Source organism: Phalacrocorax carbo, chromosome 13 (assembly GCF_963921805.1).
Source record: "Phalacrocorax carbo chromosome 13, bPhaCar2.1, whole genome shotgun sequence".
Taxonomy (NCBI): Eukaryota; Metazoa; Chordata; class Aves; order Suliformes; family Phalacrocoracidae; genus Phalacrocorax; species Phalacrocorax carbo.
The window spans coordinates 8,468,846-8,485,993 of NC_087525.1; the positions used below are offsets into that span (position 1 = coordinate 8,468,846).

Here is a 17,148-nt window from a genome sequence, read left to right on the forward strand (position 1 = left end):
TATGAATAAGGTCAACATGTTATTCATAACATAAGGTCACAAGATGTATGAATTTGATACATAAATATTCACCCACAGGGATACATTCCCATGAAATAGCACATCACTTGTCCATTCCACAGATACTTTTATGAATACAATTTAATCTTCAAGATGATGAAAACCTGCAAATAAAGGTAGGGGGTACAAAAATAGTTATCCACTGTAGTATAAGTTCATGGCTCTCAGCCTGCCAATTAACAAAAATGATGCTGCAGACTTTGGAAGTAGGGCAATTGCTCTGGCAAACCAGTCTCCAGTAAGTCATACTGGACCAGCAAGCACTGAGATGGTACCTACTGGCAAACAATAAAAAAAAAAAAGGCCTAAATTTGAACCAGCAAAATATAAATGAAACACGGTACCTTCTTGAATAACTCCTTGATCCATGCTAAGTTACATGGAAGAGTTTAACACTGGAAATAGTAGTGTTCTGCAGCTGACACAATGCATTGGCTTAATTCAAATAAAATGTGTCCCTTTTTTTTTGGCAGATTCCTCACAGAAGTTGTTCTTTGGACTACCTAAAAAATTAGGATAGCGTTTATGCAAATTACTTTCTACCAGCTTCCCAGCAGCAGACTACTCAGTTCTCACCAGCTTACATACAAAGCTCTTGCGACACGGTGTGCCACGTTGGCTGACCTAGCAACCTGCTTTCTCGGTTCCTGGCTCCCCAGCAACATGGCTTATGGACAGCTGAGGGCACTTCACAGACCCCAGAATTATGTGGAGCTTGCTCCAGCTGAGCCAATTACACTGCGTGGCACCAGGATGGAGCTTGGTCTCTGAAGGAGTGTTCAAGAGCACTGCTTTGGTGTGAGGGAGTTTAAACAGAGACATGTAAGAGTAACAATTCATTAAAAGTGTCTATTTTTTGTCTTAAACTTGAATTAAATCAAAGTGCAAAAATCTCAGAACCTTCTGTGAAACAAAATTACCAATCTTTGCTCAGCTCCAATTATTTTGTTTTATTCTGGTCAAGTAAAACAAGAACTCCCAAATGGCATCAACGGAGTAAGCTATTCGGGAGCGCTAGAAAAGTAAAACAAAATTCATACCCTAATAGTCTACCTTCAGGTACTTTGCTTAACCACTTTAAAATTTCCCCAAGTCAATACGTTTCTGCCAATCTCATTGTCTTCCATTAGAATTTACATATTGATTGATAAATATTTTTAGATGTGTGGTATAGTCTTCTGATACAGCACTCAGTCACTTGGATGTTATAACATTCTGATGAATAGCAGAAGCATGCTCTCATTAATATACTGCCTGTCCTTCCAGCCAAAGCCTACAATTCCTAGCTGACCTGCATTCCAGCAAATAAATAAGCCATTACTGCTATTATCAGAACTATGTATGTCTATACATACACACACGCGTGCATACAGGAACCAAGCCACTTTCTAAATAAATAATTAAAAAACTCAGAGAGCACATCTGTGTATACATTAATTCCTGCACAGTTCCAGGAATGTTTTACTGCCAACAATTCAAGGTTTTTTCTCTCTCTCTTTATTTAATATCATACAGTCAAAAAATGTGATGCTTTGTCAACTGTACAACTGAAATAAAAAGTCATGATGAGCTTCAAAATTTTTTTTGCTCTAGTGCCTTTAGCTTTTCATCCACCAGGGTGCTGAGAAATGTGACTCCAGTAACTTCTCAGTTTAACTCTGTGTATGTGAATAAGTCCATTGACATAAAAGTTCCCAAGTGCTTAAAAAGAGGCACTTGTTTAAACACTGGCTGGGTCAGAACCATAGTGCTCAGCATACTGAAGGCATAGCCTAAGTCAGCCATTTGGCATTTTTCTTGCCAGAATTTTTACTTTCATGACTTCACGTATGTTACTGAATCAAAAAGCAGGTTTGTTTTGTATTTTATGTTTCCTAAGAAAATACCTTTAAAAATATTTTGTCAATCATTCTTTAAAGCAAGATTTGTAAAAGTGCTCAGCACCAGCTTACGAATTCCACTCACTCTCTGGAGCTCTCACTGGCTTTCAGGGCAGCACAGTTCAGCTACGAAAACTCAGAAATGTTAGAATTGCTGTAGAAGACCATCAACATGTGACCTACATGGAAACGTAACTGTTAAAGGTCAGTGTGTCTCCACACTGGCAACCGAGTACACCAGACAATCTTGGAAAAACAAGGGTGGTTTCTACTGGGCAAGATATGCTTAAAGTATTTCAAGTAACGCCGCACACAATTCCAACAGACTCTACTTTTCATTCAAATCAATCACAAGTCCTTCAAGATCTCTCTGGTTACAGCCATAGCAAGCTTCAAGATCAAAGGACTGAATATCAGTGACTTTTGTCACAAAACCCACTGACTCTCCAGCTGCTTACTTCAGTAATCTGATCTTGGGTACTACCCCCTTCTGTAATGGACATCAAAAATTTCCCCTCAGACATCAAAAGACCAAGTACCAGTCTGCTGGTTTTAAACATTCATAATCATAAAATAATGAACCTACTCCTCAAGCTGTAGTTTTAATCTTCATAGCAGTAAAGGCTTAAGGAACACATATTAAAGGAGAAAATAAATAAGGACATGGAATTTAAAGAAAAATGGGATATAATACAACATCGGTTTATCAAAGATACAGGATGCCAGACTAAATTAATAATTTATTTAATAAGATAACTAGTTTTCTAGACAAAAGAAATGTAAGAGACACGATCAATTCATGAGAGGGTAGGGATACCATACAGATGGGACTGAATGACCTTGAAGACTATTGACGCTTGTACTCAATGACAGATTGTAAGGTGACATTGTAGGGACATAATTTTTTTAAAACCTGCTGTGCACTGGGAGTACCTCAGCTGGAAAATACAGTAATAAAGGAGAACCAGAATAGCAGACCAATGACGAGACAGCCACGTGATACCGCTATAAAATGTGATTCTAGGACCTATCATGTAGGCTATTCCCAGTAGAGAAAAAGAAAGCACTATTGATATTGTACAAGGCCTTGCTTTTATCTCAGCAACAATATTATGCCAGTTTGGTCACTTAAGTTCAAACAAAACTGATTTAAAGTGGAACAATTATAGAAAAAGGCCAACAGGATGACTAGAGGCTGGTGCGTATGTAAGAACGCATGTATCAAACGCCTACCTTAAAAGCAAAGATTAGAGAAGGCTGGCTTTTCCAGTCTAGCTAAATGAAGGCTGACAATAAGATTGCTGTCTCTTTATATGCTAGAAAAATAAACGCTGGGGATGGAACAAGAACTAAAGGTCAATAGTGGCACAAATTGGCGCAAGGACAAACCCACGTAAGCTTGTCATGAATACACTTAAGACTGGAAAGTAGAAGTTTTATAACCATTACAGAAACCAGGCACCAGGGCAGCTTTCTAACTGGAAGAGCAAAGGCAAAAAAATCAATGTTTTAAGATGGAGTTTGAGAAGTTTCTGAAGAGAATTATATGTTTTCCTAGGAGAAAGTGGCACTAGAGCTGACAACTGAAGAGGTCCCTTCTGGTCCTATGCTGTTTTTCCTTCAAAGTAGTCTTGATTTCTTTGCCATGGTGATATTTACAAAACAAAGCCACAGAAAATCAGCTCAGTGGGTTTTAAGCATTACAAATACCTGAAACCTCCAAGCTTTGAAAAGCATGCACTCCATTAGCTGGGAAATGAGCCTCTCCAGTGTGAACTGATATGCTTATGGAAATATTCTGGTTTCATACATCTTTAAAATGCAGTTCTCAAGAAATCATTGAGCAAATTTGTTTAAACAATCATTGATTAACCAATCTAAATATGCAATACCTAATGAGGATTACATATCAAAGTCAAGTCCCAGACTTCAGGTCTTTTGCCATCAGAAAAAAGCTTTATTAGCTTTCAAATAGTATATTCTTCCAATCCACCCCCTTAAACTCAAACACAGAAGGGATTTTGTTCAAACAACAACAAAAAAAACCCCAAAAAACCCCAAACCAACCCACAATTGGATAAAGACCAGACATAGTCCAAAAGCTTAATGTTTCAGCAAGTAAGGAGTACACGGAAAGAAGGCATTAATGGAAACTGTTTTGGAACTCTAAGTACAGAGGATGATATCTAGTGACTGCTATAATACCGAATCTGCACTGCCATTAAACTTAATCTTCGATATTTTTATTGCAACCTGACCCACTATGACATCTCTAAAGAAAATTACATTGTACACTACTATTTCAAGAAGTCAAACTTAGCTAGTCATCTGGGCCATAAAATAGCAGATTACTCCATCAGGCTGGCTAAAGCAACTAGGAATAAAACTAGATTTACCAACCACATTATTTTTATTAGGAAATGTTTCAAAGCAGACTTAATCCCAAAAGACCTTAGCCTCATTCCATCCAAAAATACACAACAGAGCGCAGCAAAAACATGAACTGCAGTATAAGGTACAATTTGTAAACGTGAGAAAAAAAACCAAGATGTGCTGTAATATATCATCCTATCAAAGCAAAATAAATTAACTGAACATAGAAATAGAAAAGAATAAAAACTACTACACAATTCATGTATTAACAATTTAAACCTTTGTTATAAGATCTGACATGTGTTAATAGGAATTGCTCCATTGAATCCCTGCACATCAAGATTTAGTCTGTACGCCTTTTGACTCCTTTGAAATTGCAGACTAATATAGGTGTACTAAATCACAGCTAGAGAGTAAAAACTCCAGAAAAGGCAAAAGGAAAAAACAGTATCTTTAACAACAATATTCCTGAAGAACTCTGGTATGTTAGCACTACATGTATTTTATTTTGGATCGTAGCCACAGAACAGCTAAAAGCTAAAGCACTGCTTCTTCTGTAATCGTTCTAAATCTGGGGAACTGCTTATAATAGTAACAGAAAAAAACCAATGAATTTACTTGGCAATCTTAACACTTCTCAGTAATTCCTTGTACCGTCATGTTTTCTAACAGGTATTCATGCATGCATAATATATAGGTCTTTGTAGATCTGGAATGGAGAAGTAAGGGATTTGATAGCTGGAAAGGCAAGTTTTAAATTTTAAACACTGTCAAAGTAGGTTAGATGTAAGATGTGTGTTTTATCATCTAACCAAGCATTCACGTCTTTCAGTTTTAACCTTTTTTTTTTCCTAGGCAATATGATTACCTCAGGCAGTTTGGTTTAAAGGCTTTAGCTAACATAAAAATATATTAAATTAGCCAGGCGTTTGTTACCTTTTTTTTAAGACTTAAATAACTGTCTGTATTTTACAAAGGTGGTTCTATTATGCTAGCTGCATCAAACACAGAATATTAATCAGACTGTGAAACTCCACTAATTATGAGCCACATTTAAGTAACTTAAATTCTGTTAAGATATTGTATGCATAATCTAACTGAGTTTTGAGTCATTTCCCTTTTCTTGTCTGATTTTATTCTACACAGGAAATGACAGGGTCATTTGGAAATAACTGCAGTGAAAGATCAAAAAGGAAACCTGATTGAGAACACTGTACAATTGCCCGTGCTAGACAAAAAATAAAAACCAATGAGTTTACAATCCATCACTATGATTTCTCTGGAAAACACACACTGCTGTTTCTCTAAAAGGATATCCATTACAACACTAAGTACTGCTTTTATTTGTTGTAGCTGCATCTCTTTTAAAGAAGCAGGTCTTCTCATTAGTCTACTGGACTTTCATTCAGTAGGTAATACTTTCGGCACACATGGAGCACAAAGTTAGTCACTGAGCTAAAGCAAGCCATTTCAGTTGAAGCAAATCATTTCAGTTGAAGGAAGTCATTTCACTGACTTGTCTCAAAGTCAAATTTGCAAAAGGGATAATACTGTAATTAAGCTCTTGGAACACCAAAGTTCTTGCTATTTAGGCAAATCTGGCCACTACAATTTACAGTCCCCCATTCCAAAAGAACAGACTTTCATCACTGGAGCTCAAAGAAAACTTTGTAGACATCAGCAGCACTCAGCTTAGAGTAAGGATCACATCCAGCTGTGGGCTGTGGTGTGCCTACATGGGCTTGGTTGGGTTTTTTTTGGTAAGACATTGATCTACATAGCAAGACAGCGGTCAGCCTTTCAGCACAGACTTGTTGTCTACTTTCAGCACGCAGATTTCCCAGTTGATCTCCTGCCCCCTTCTGTTCCCTGAGCAGATGCACTGCAGAGCACGACTCCAGGTGTGCTCCTGCCATGGCCATAGACACCAACCCGCATCAGCCCCACTAACTTGTCAGGGTTTGAGCTGTTCATCTCAGGACTGCAAACATAGACCATAATGTTCTCCTTTATGGACAAGCATTTCTAAATCTAGCAAAGTTGTTGCAAAAGAACTTGAAGTCATGTTGGGTTCATCCTCCCATCACATTTTAACACATAAAGCAAGTGCAAATAATGCCATAAATTTTTATGTGCAGCTTCAATGCCTTAAAGTGTTACTTATTGAGGAACAATGTATCACCCTATCAAAATAAACTCTACAGGAGGATAAGTATTGATTTTCTTGGGCATTGCAGCATCGTCGGACAAATTAAAGACTCTCTGCGTGGAACTCAGAATACAAAACAGATGGATTAAACTGAACTGGTGCATAGGTAAGAAATGGCTGTAAAAGAGTTATGGCTAAAAATGGTCATGAAGGTTTTTGTGACAGTTATAACTGTAGACTGCACTTGTTTCTTTGATGGGTCATCACCAAAGTGATTCACAGAAACACTTTTGCCATTCCCTAGCGGAGGCAGTACGTTCAGCAGAGGCAGTACTCCCCAGCAGACAGACTGTGCAGAGCAGACACTCTTCCGTGGCTGGGACAATGTGCACTGACCTCAGCCATCCAGAAATGGGTTTTAAGAAAACACAAAGACTTTTCTCTGAAGCTGGTCTACAACTGATAAGATACATTACCCAAATTTATGTAAGAAATTACTTAATCAAGGCCTCATTAAAAATAATTTTACCAATTAGGAAGTGCTAACAAGCCACTGATCTGATTACCTAATATAAAACAAGCACCCTAACACAGTAGCGCTGAAGCCCTGCTCTACTTCTGTAATGACGGCTTTGTCAGACTTCTTCATAGTTGGGATTTTAACCCACCTCACAAATGATGAGAATAATTTCCAAACATTTGCATTCATGTCAAGAAAAGTCTTTCTTTCTTTGAATATGGCTATTTAAAAGCAACAGAGAAAGAAATTATCCCACATCATTTACAGAGCCAAACCACCAGCTTAAGGTGTAAAGAAAATTTTCCAGTGCATTAATTTTAACTTCACTGTGTACTGATAAGTTAAAATATAAGTGCCATCAAAAAAATTCCTGCACCGTGCCTCTCTGAGCAACCAGCTGTCTCCTAATACAAATTATAAATGTAAATGCTTTTCAATGTATTGTAAAATATATCCTTAAAACGCACACTCAGGCTAAAGGAAGGTTTATTTGATGAATTGAATCTGTCCATTTGATTAAAGGCCGTATCCTGCATCAATGCATTTTGCTATGTACTTTTTCACATATAAGTTAGAATACATGACAAAGTTTACAGTCAAGCCAATTCACTATTATTAACTGAATGCTTTCAAAATGTTGAATTTCTAGTTAGCTTGTTTCTTTACAGTCAGTATAATTAACTGTTGGTGGCTACAGTATAAATGAAACTCTATGCATACATAAATATTAGGACTGTGGTCAGGCTAGGCTCGGTACACAACTTTTTCTGATTTTGGTTGCTTATTTTAAAATAGAGTCAGACTCATGCATTGCTCTTTCAGATTACATGCCTCAACTTAGAAATACACACGCAAAAGTATTCATGATTTAACACAACTAACATCTTAACCAAGCAATGCATTTACACTTTTTTTGAAATCCAAAATTAATTCTGAATATGAGGATCAAAACATCTAACTTGTATTCTTTAATCAGCCATATTACGTTGGTAACGCAGTAATGTTGACATGAAGTTGCTTTGAGCAATATAAAACATATGCCACAGTGCATTCATTAAATAACTCTGCATAATGAGTTCCATCTATATAAATGACTTACCTCATTACTCATCACAAGTTCTTCTCTAGGACCATGGAAGAGGTATTCATAGAGTTTATAGTGTTTAAATAAGCTGGAAAACAAGAGAACACAGTACTATTACAGCTGAAAATCTTTGGAAAGGTAACAATATTAAAAATTCAGTTAAACTAAGAGTTACTCTCCAGCATGACAATACTCCAAATTTTAAAAAGAAAAGGTTGCTTAACTTCAGGTGCAATACACAGAATATTTAATTTACAGGATTTACTATCAGATGGCCGTAGAAAATACAGTATGATACTTCAAAGTACATCCACTTTGTCCTTCTGAAATTGAACTCTGAGAAGACAAAGTTCTACTCTGAAAAAAGTGATTCCTGAAACACTTATCACCAGGATACTTATGCCTTTAATATCAGCAATAGTGGACAAGAAGGAAACAAAGCCAAATTAACTTTCAGATTCTGGGATGGGCTGCCAGTCCAGGGAGCAAATTTGATCTTGGAACACCAAAACAATAAAGAATGGAAGCATTTATTCTCTCAAGGTCATGTTTCAAAATCAGCTTAGTATTTCCTCAAAAAAAAAACCACTATAAAACTAGATTGACACGCTGGGGTTTTGTGTATTACAACAAAAGTAACTTTAAGCAGATTTTTTCAATGGCCTAAAATATTTATCTTCCTTAAAACATATATAGCTTTCCTTTTCACATGTTTTAAATAATTTTCCACTCTCCCTTTCCTAATGATCAATGATATGGCATTTGTTTAATCAAAGGTTTGGTTTGTCACGGTCCATCTGTTATGATTACTTGTTCTCTTAAAATCATGACACAGAACTTCTGGCTTCTGTCGTGCCATTTTGACATATGATTTAAACACAGCTCTGTGATTTCACAGCAAGTCCAGGTTGAAGAATGATTCCAAGAGTTTATCACCCTCCTGCCTGATGTACCCATGAAAGACACAGCAATATTTGCAGGGAACATCTGTAACTAGTTCCTGTACTTCCTGGCTAAGGACAGGACACAGGTTCTTTTCTTAAGAGAGCCATCAACTGGGATGGCAATGCCTCTTTGTTTGTCACTTGCAAGGCCACATCTCAAATACTGAGGCCTGCTGCGAGGAGGGCTTCAGACTAGGTGGCCTCCAGAAGTCCCTTCCAACCTCAATTTTCCTATAGGTCTATGAAAGTACCTACTACACCCAGCATACGCAATTATCTAGCTAATGCTAAAGACACTGCTACTAGCTGCAGGATATAATGCAAATGCTATGAAAACATGTTTACAATGCCTGGCCACACAATCCAGCACAGGCTGCTCTCAGACGTGGTGCTGCCTGAGGCTCTCAGAGAGCCAGCTCCCGCAGGTGCCAGCTGGGCTGGCCACCCCACGGCGCTGAGGCATTTCTCCCACCCGGCAGCCTTGCACCCCGGCACGGCTGGCTGAAGGGCTCGACCAGCCAGCTGTGTGCAAAGCGAGAGGCTGCAGCGAGAGGACATAGGTGTCTGAAATACAGTCCTGGCTCTGGGAGGTAGCAGGGAAGCCAGCTGTGGGAGGTGATGCTCAGTACACATTATTTTAGCTGACTGTCCTTCCCTGAATCACCACCAGTACTTACACACTGCCACAGCCCACTGCCACAGTACCAGAGGTTCCATGAAGTGCTTCAGACCAGGGATGATTTGCTTTAATTTAAGCAGTGCTAAAGTGCTGACTAATGTACAGCAGTGGTTCTTCCAGCCCATGGAAGCAGCTCAGAATTAGGAGACTAAAATGGCAGCATGGCCTGCCTCTCTCACATGACAACAGTACCTCCTCCAGCAGTTAGTCAAATGCATCTGTGAAATTTTCAAAAACATTTTTACCCAACTGGGCACAGACATTTTTGCACATATGTACAGATGCATCTCCTAATTTGGTGAGAACTATTATGGCAGCCTCATTGAACATTTGGCTCTTTAAGTGCCATATAAAAGTTTTATTCTATAGTTACATTTAATTCAGTCATTCAATTACCATTACTTAAAAAACAAATTTGTTTACCAACTTGCATAAAAAATTTGGCTACCATAAACTATAAGCCCCCTCCCCCCAAACCCAAAGCACATAGGCAATTCATTAAGTTGTTACAGTATTTGCCATTTCATTAGCAGTACGTTTTTATTGCAGTACTTCACCAAAGAATTCCTGCCATGTGTCAGTGGAAATATAGGAATTATGCTTAAGCAGACTTCAGGACTTAACCTGGAAACGGATCACACCAATTTATGAAAATAGACATGTCCCCTCACATACACACCTATTATTTTGTAAAATTCTAACAGGGATTATTCGGAAAAGACAAAAAGTATTTTATGAACATCAGAGACACACAAGAAATAAGGGATATATCTTCCAACTGCGCTGGCAGAACTTAACATTTCAAACTTTTTTTCTTTTATTTATTCCGGTGCCTTTGAAAGGAGTCAGATTTACAGCACCTGAAAATCAGCTCTTCCCCTCTAGGTGTGTTATGATATTCTTTATGGACTATGTTACAGGTACAGATAATTTATAATATTTCCCAAAACAGAAGTCATTACCTTTGGCATGTCTGAATTTTATTTATTTATAAACAGAATTCTGTTCAATCTGGCACCCTTAATCCTATATCAAAGAAATAATTCATCTATTTAATGCTCTTTAAACCAAATCACAGAATCCCAGGCTGGAAGGGACCTCAGGGATCATCTAGTCCAACCTTTCTAGGAAGGGCACAGCCTAGACAAGATGGCCCAGCGCCCTGTCCAGCTGAGTCCTGACAGTGTCCAACGTGGCCGAGTCAACAACTTCCCTGAGGAGATTATTCCAATGGTGACTCACTGTGAAAAATTTCCCTCTCGTGTCCAGTTGGAATCTCCCCAGGAGCAACTTGTGTCCATTCCCCCTTGTCCTCTCCATGTGACTCAATGTAAAAAGGGAGTCTCCATCTTCTTTGTAGCTGCCCCTTAAGAACTGGTACATGGGGATGAGATCCCCTCTGAGCCTCCTTTTCTCAAGGCTGAACAAACCCAGCTCTCCCAGCCTACCCTCGTATGGCAGCTTCCCAGTCCTCTGATCATCTTGGTGGCCCTTCTCTGGACCCCTTCCAGACTGGCCACATCCTTTTTGTATAGAGGGGACCAGAACTGTACACAGTGCTCCAGGTGTGGCCTGACAAGCGCTGAGTAGAGCGGGATAATCACTTCTTTCTCTCTGCTGGCGATGCCCTTTTTGATGCAACCCAGCATCCTGTTGGCCTTCTTGGCCGCAGCAGCCACTGTTCACTCATGTTGAGCTTTGTGTCCACCAGGACCCCCAGGTGCCTTTCCACAGAGCTGCTCTCCAGCCAGGCGGATCCCAGTCTGTGCTGCACTCCCGGGTTATGTTTTCCCAGGTGCATGACCTTACACTTGTCCTTGTTGAACTTCATAAGGTTCTTGTTGGCCCACTCTTCTAGCCTATCCAGATCTTCGTGCAGAGCAGCTCTCCCTTCTGGAGTGTCTACTTCCCCACTCAATTTGGTGTCATCCACAAACTTCATCAGGCTACACTTGATGCCGGTATCCAGATCGCTTATGAAGATGTTGAATAACATTGGGCCCAATATCGATCCCTGGGGGACCCCACTTGTGACAGGTCGCCACTTGGAGAAGGAGCTATTTACCACCACCCTTTGGGTGCGGCCTGTCAGCCAGTTCCCCACTCACTGCACAGACCACTTGTCTAGGCCATAACGCATTAATTTCTCCAGGAGGAGGCTGTTGGACTGTAAAAAAGGCCTTGGAGAAGTCCAGGTAGACAATGTCCACCACCTGCTCCATGTCAACAAGGCAAGTCAGTGTGTCATAGAAGGCCACCAGGTTTGTCAAGCACGATCTGCCTTTAGTGAAGCCGCATTGGCTTTTCCCAATCATGTGCTTCATTTGACTTGTGATGGCCCCCAGGAGGACTCGTTCCATAACTTTCCCAGGGACTGAAGTAAGGCTGATGGGCCTATAGTTACCCGGATCCTCCCTCGGGCCCTTCTTGTAGATAGGGGTAACATTTGCCTTCCTCCAGTCCTCTGGGACATCCCCTGTTCTCCACAACTTCTTGAAGATTATGGAGAGTGGCCTCGCAATGACATCAGCCAGCTCTCTATCATGTGAATTACACATCAGTATTTAATTTGAAACAACAGTGTAGTTTTCTTTCTTCTATCAGGCATTATATAAAATGCTTTTTTGTTTGTATCTGTTGTGATCAAATAAAATAATTCCATACCAACGTTTTTAGCAATTACACAAAAATAATTTTACTCATGCAAGTAACACTGTTAAGAATAGACCCTCTTATGATGTCACATGAGAATCTGAAGGTGATTAACAATGACATATCTCCCTAGCTCCACTGCTTCCTGAAAGAAAATGTCAAGAGCTATGTTGATGTGTGTTTGCCCAAGGAGGCAAGATAAAAAGATGATAACTGTCACCCTCCACCAAACCTGAAGGCGTCATTATAGTTACTGCACAGTTTGTGCCAATGTGGTGAAGCATTTGTCCACATTTCCATTATAAATCCCATGGGTTTATAGCTCATCTGTAAAAGTGTGATCTGAACTAAAATATGTCATACTATCTTGAAAAGAAAAAAGCTATAGGCCTATCATTTTAAATTAAATTTAAAAAATGAAGAAAAAAGTTGAATACATTAATTTGAATTGTAATACAACTCAGTCAACCTATTTCTGAGTTCATAAAGTTCAAAATACACCCATATAAGTGTGCCGATTCCGTTCTTATTTAGAAAAAAAATATTTGAATGACTGAAATGATGGATTGTATAAACTGGACACATATGACACATTTCAGTGTATGTGTATATATCCATGACACTGCAACAGCACATACTTGTAATAAATCGAGCAGTTTGAACACACAGCCACATATTTAGTGTCCAAAATACCATTCTGCTGCAGAAGGCTTGTGGCTTGATTGTATTCCCGCCCAGTTAATACTTCGGTGGTAGTAGGATGGAGCACCGCATCTCTTGGATGAAATTCTTGTGACAGCGAAGGAATTACTTCATGGACAAGATATCTTTTAATGGATAATTTACACAAGAGCTACAGAAATGCTGTTTGGAAAGAACATTTGTTCCAAATAAATACACAAAAGGCACAGACAGGAAGGGAGAAGTAAAAGAAGTTGAGTGAGACATTGTAAATGCCAAGTTTCCTTTTAGTTTAGGGCTAGTACTTGGCAGGACATTGGTTTGCCTTGACTACAGAAATTTGAGATTTAAAGAGATGTTCTCATTTCATATGGGAAGAACCTGAAGCTTTTTATGTTTTCCATGAAAAAAGAAACAACAGGAAAAAAATGAGAAAGCAGGAGAAAGAAACTTTATAGCCCAATTTTAAGAGAAATCACCTGTGATGGGTTTAATGCCCAGTCTGAATCTGAATACCCAAACTGGAAGGCTATCAGCTGCCCTAGTATTTTTGTCTGTCTTCATGAGGAAATACTTTTCTGCATCCAAGAAAACACTCTAAAAACAAACCTCTCTGATGTATTAAACTTTTCCTAGCAAAAGAACAGTCAGAAAATTCCCAGCAATTCTATGTATAGACCAGTCATGACCTCACTTGCTTTTTATGCCCATCTGCCACAAAATCTCTCCTCTAACCACCATTCAGGTCAGAAAACAGGCTGAAAGGTACAGAGGTAGTACAGTGTACGAGCAGATATTACAATGGTACCTTTTTGTACCTTCCTTCTCCTTGTCCCCAACATTCATGGGTGATACAACAGCCTGAGAACCGCTCAGTCCATTATGTGCCGGGAACAGTGGTATATAAGTATAGCCACTGTCCCAACTATGGCATTTCAGCAGAGAAATGTCTGTATATGTTACTGAATAGTTAAGACTTTACATGGAGAGGTGTGACCGGCTGCTATCAGACCCTTAATTTCTTTCTCGGATAAATAACTGAATTACTGCTGTTTGCATCTCTTTCTGTGTCTCTGTTTAAAAGCTCAGACCTGTCACGAAACCTTTTCATGTAGATACTGAACTTTTGCTAACTTTGAAATGCAACATTTTGGTGACTCATATATGACTGTAGCCTTAATTCTGTAAAATGCATAACTTTAAACCACCTAAAAAGTCCACTACAGCCATCAAGGCCAGACAAATACCTGAAGTTATAGACAAGACCTAGGATTTTGTTCAACTGAAATATAAAAATAGAATGTTTTAACAGCAAACAAGTATCCTCTATACACTATTTTCCCCTTTCCCTTTTATCACCCAAAACTAAACCCAGTTTAAAGTTTTAAAGTTTGGTGTCTGCAGTATGTTGGCCCTGTATGAACATATCCAGTTGAATAATTTTAACTTTATCGGTTGATTTCCCACCACACTAAATTATTAAAATAAGAAATAGCGGATCCTGTGGAAATAAATACCTGATATTCAGGTAATCAATGACTGCTTTGGCTTGCTCAATGCTGAAGAACTTCAAGTCACCATTTCCTTCTGAATCAGTTTCTCCTATTCCAGCCATTGCTTTTCCAAGTTCTTTTAAATTATCTCCTAAGGTCATATGTTTGTCTGCAAAGTAATCCCAAAGAACAAAAAATAAGTATAAACACGACAGGGTGGGGTGGGGGTTTTTTGGCCCATTTTAATTATAAGACTTCTTGAAGTTTAAGAAGTTACATTATGAGCCATGCAGAAACTTTAAAAGCAACAGAAAGCAACAGCAGACATTTTTGTCCGTCTCCATTACTCTTATCAATAAAATGTGCATTAAAATTCCATCACAAAATCACTGATCCACCTTCATAATGTATGGATCACACTAATGGGTGTTTAAAATACTACAGCTTGGCCTCTTACTCATTTAGAGATAACCACAGGCACAATAACGTGAATTTGAGATGCACAATATGTTTATCTTTAAAGTAAATTTACTACTGTTTATGTATTGTAAAAGATTGTTCTTCTGATTATGCCCCTTGCAACGTAAACCAGTAATAGAGGAACAGATGTTAAAAAGGGTAACCGATTTTTTTTTTAAGTGCTTACAATCGCAATTGATTAAACATGAATATGGATAATACTCTGCATGTATCATCAAACTTGGAGACATTTTTGCACACACCCCCAAAATAGATAATTACTTTACATTTTTACCCTGGAAATCAAAACCAAATGCCAAAACAGCTTTAAATTAAAATTTAAACTCTTTTTGTTAACTGTCTTGACAAAGAGGAAAATGTGAAAAATATCAGTGCTCGCTGAACCTTTAAAAAGAAAGGATTCATCTTTTTGATTTGTGCACCATCACTAGAACCATGGCGGAGTTTAAAAAAAGTTTCAAACCAATTTACTTGTTCTTTTTAAGACTAAAAAGTCTAGAGTAGAAAATGGGGAAATATCCACCAGTGGTAAAATAGATTTATTTTCCTTATTGTTTTAATTCTCTACTGATCTGCTCCTTGGTTCTTTGTACAGAAAACAAATTATAAAACTTACAAGATTCTGGTCTTTATAGTTTTGCCCTTTAGTGGTTCAGCAATCAAAACCCTGAAAATTTCACCTCTGTTTTCAGTAACAGAGGCAGCACAATATAAATAAACATAATGGAAGAAACAAGAAAGAAATACAGAGAATGTGAAGGAAGTAGAATGGAATAGAAGCCATGGGAAATGAGAAAGAGCAACAGAACCAGAAATATCACAGTTAGTAGGGAAGTGAAGACACATAACAAGATCAGGAGAACTCACAACACCCAGGGCCAGGTCTGTCACCAGCTACTCCAAATTTTCTCTTTCCTCTGCACAACTGATTTCAGCCCCAACTACCTCCCTCAGGAAGGCTCTGAAGGTACTTCTGTGAGGTGAGGAGCACTTCTTCCCCAGTGTAGAGAAGAGGAACCCAATCACGTAAGTAATTCACCCTGGCTCCCAACCAACCAAAGTCTCCATTTTCCAAACCTCAGTTTTCCTCTTTCCTTTACCAGCCTTCAACAAGATTCCACTACCCTCCTTCTCTAAATCCATTCTTCCTGCTCCATGCTATTCTTGCTGTTATGGTCAAATCAGCCTAATTTTCCAGGCCGCTTGGGTCCAGTGTAAGGAAGGGAGAGGAAATGGTCATTAATATAGAAGACACTAGCATTTTGCTCTTAGTTGAAATGTTTGGTCTTGGATCTTGCACCAGCTGATGAACAGTAATTACAAGGAAATTAATCTCAGCCCTGGGCTACAGCATACTTTATAAGATAGATTGTTCGGGGAACTTAGCTGTGAAAAAAATATGAGAGTCTCCTATAAACATTTACAAACTGCATTTTCTTTCCCTAAAATCCATGTATCTTAGCCAAATCCAAATGGGTTTTCACAGGACAGCAAAAACCAAATTCACAACACTTGTTTGCCACACCTTATGTCTTGTCTTTAAGCATAGGGGTATTAGAGCTTTTTTTTTTTAAAAAAAAAAAAAAAGACGCACAAATTAATACATTTTTTTTCCCCAGAACCTCCATCTGCAAGCCCATTGAACTGTTTTAGTTGTAATTTTATATATAAAAATTAATCAGAGGCAGACACTGCCATGGAAAATTTTGGCATAAAGAGTTAAAGTTTGGCACAGCTTTATGCAACTAAGATCACATTCTTGAAAAACGGCAGTCAGCTTTAATAACTGCTTGTGCTACCAGCCTGTCTAGTACACACACATTACATACAGTCTCATAAAACTAATTTCTGACATGTTTCCATTCTTCTCCATTGTTATATTAATATAGCTAGCATATGTTAAGATACTTTCTCATTGGAGACAGGAAGGACAACTGGAATTCCAATGATCATAAAGCACGTACATAGTCTGTCAAAATTCCAAGTCAGAAAGGCCCTTGAATTAAATTACAATGAAAGAGTATAATAACTATTATAAGCTTGATTTTAAATATTCATCTCATCTTTGAACAGAACCGCTGAGTCCTTTCGCTCTTCCTCTGGGATGGACTTTTCTCAACATAATCACCTTCAAAGTGAATGTTAAGTAAGCA

At 38.5% G+C, this 17,148-nt stretch overlaps 1 protein-coding gene across 3 annotated transcripts in view; it reads right to left on the reverse strand.

The window, feature by feature from the left end:
• Nucleotides 1-17,148, reverse strand: part of CABCOCO1 (ciliary associated calcium binding coiled-coil 1) — a 236,694-nt gene that overhangs the window by 25,956 nt on the left and 193,590 nt on the right. For all 3 annotated transcript variants that reach the window (XM_064464761.1, XM_064464760.1, XM_064464763.1), the window contains 2 exons: nucleotides 14,540-14,684; nucleotides 8,082-8,154 (listed from right to left, as the gene is read on the reverse strand). In XM_064464761.1, the coding sequence (XP_064320831.1) occupies nucleotides 8,082-8,154; nucleotides 14,540-14,684 (218 nt within the window). The remainder of the gene's footprint in view (nucleotides 1-8,081; nucleotides 8,155-14,539; nucleotides 14,685-17,148) is intronic.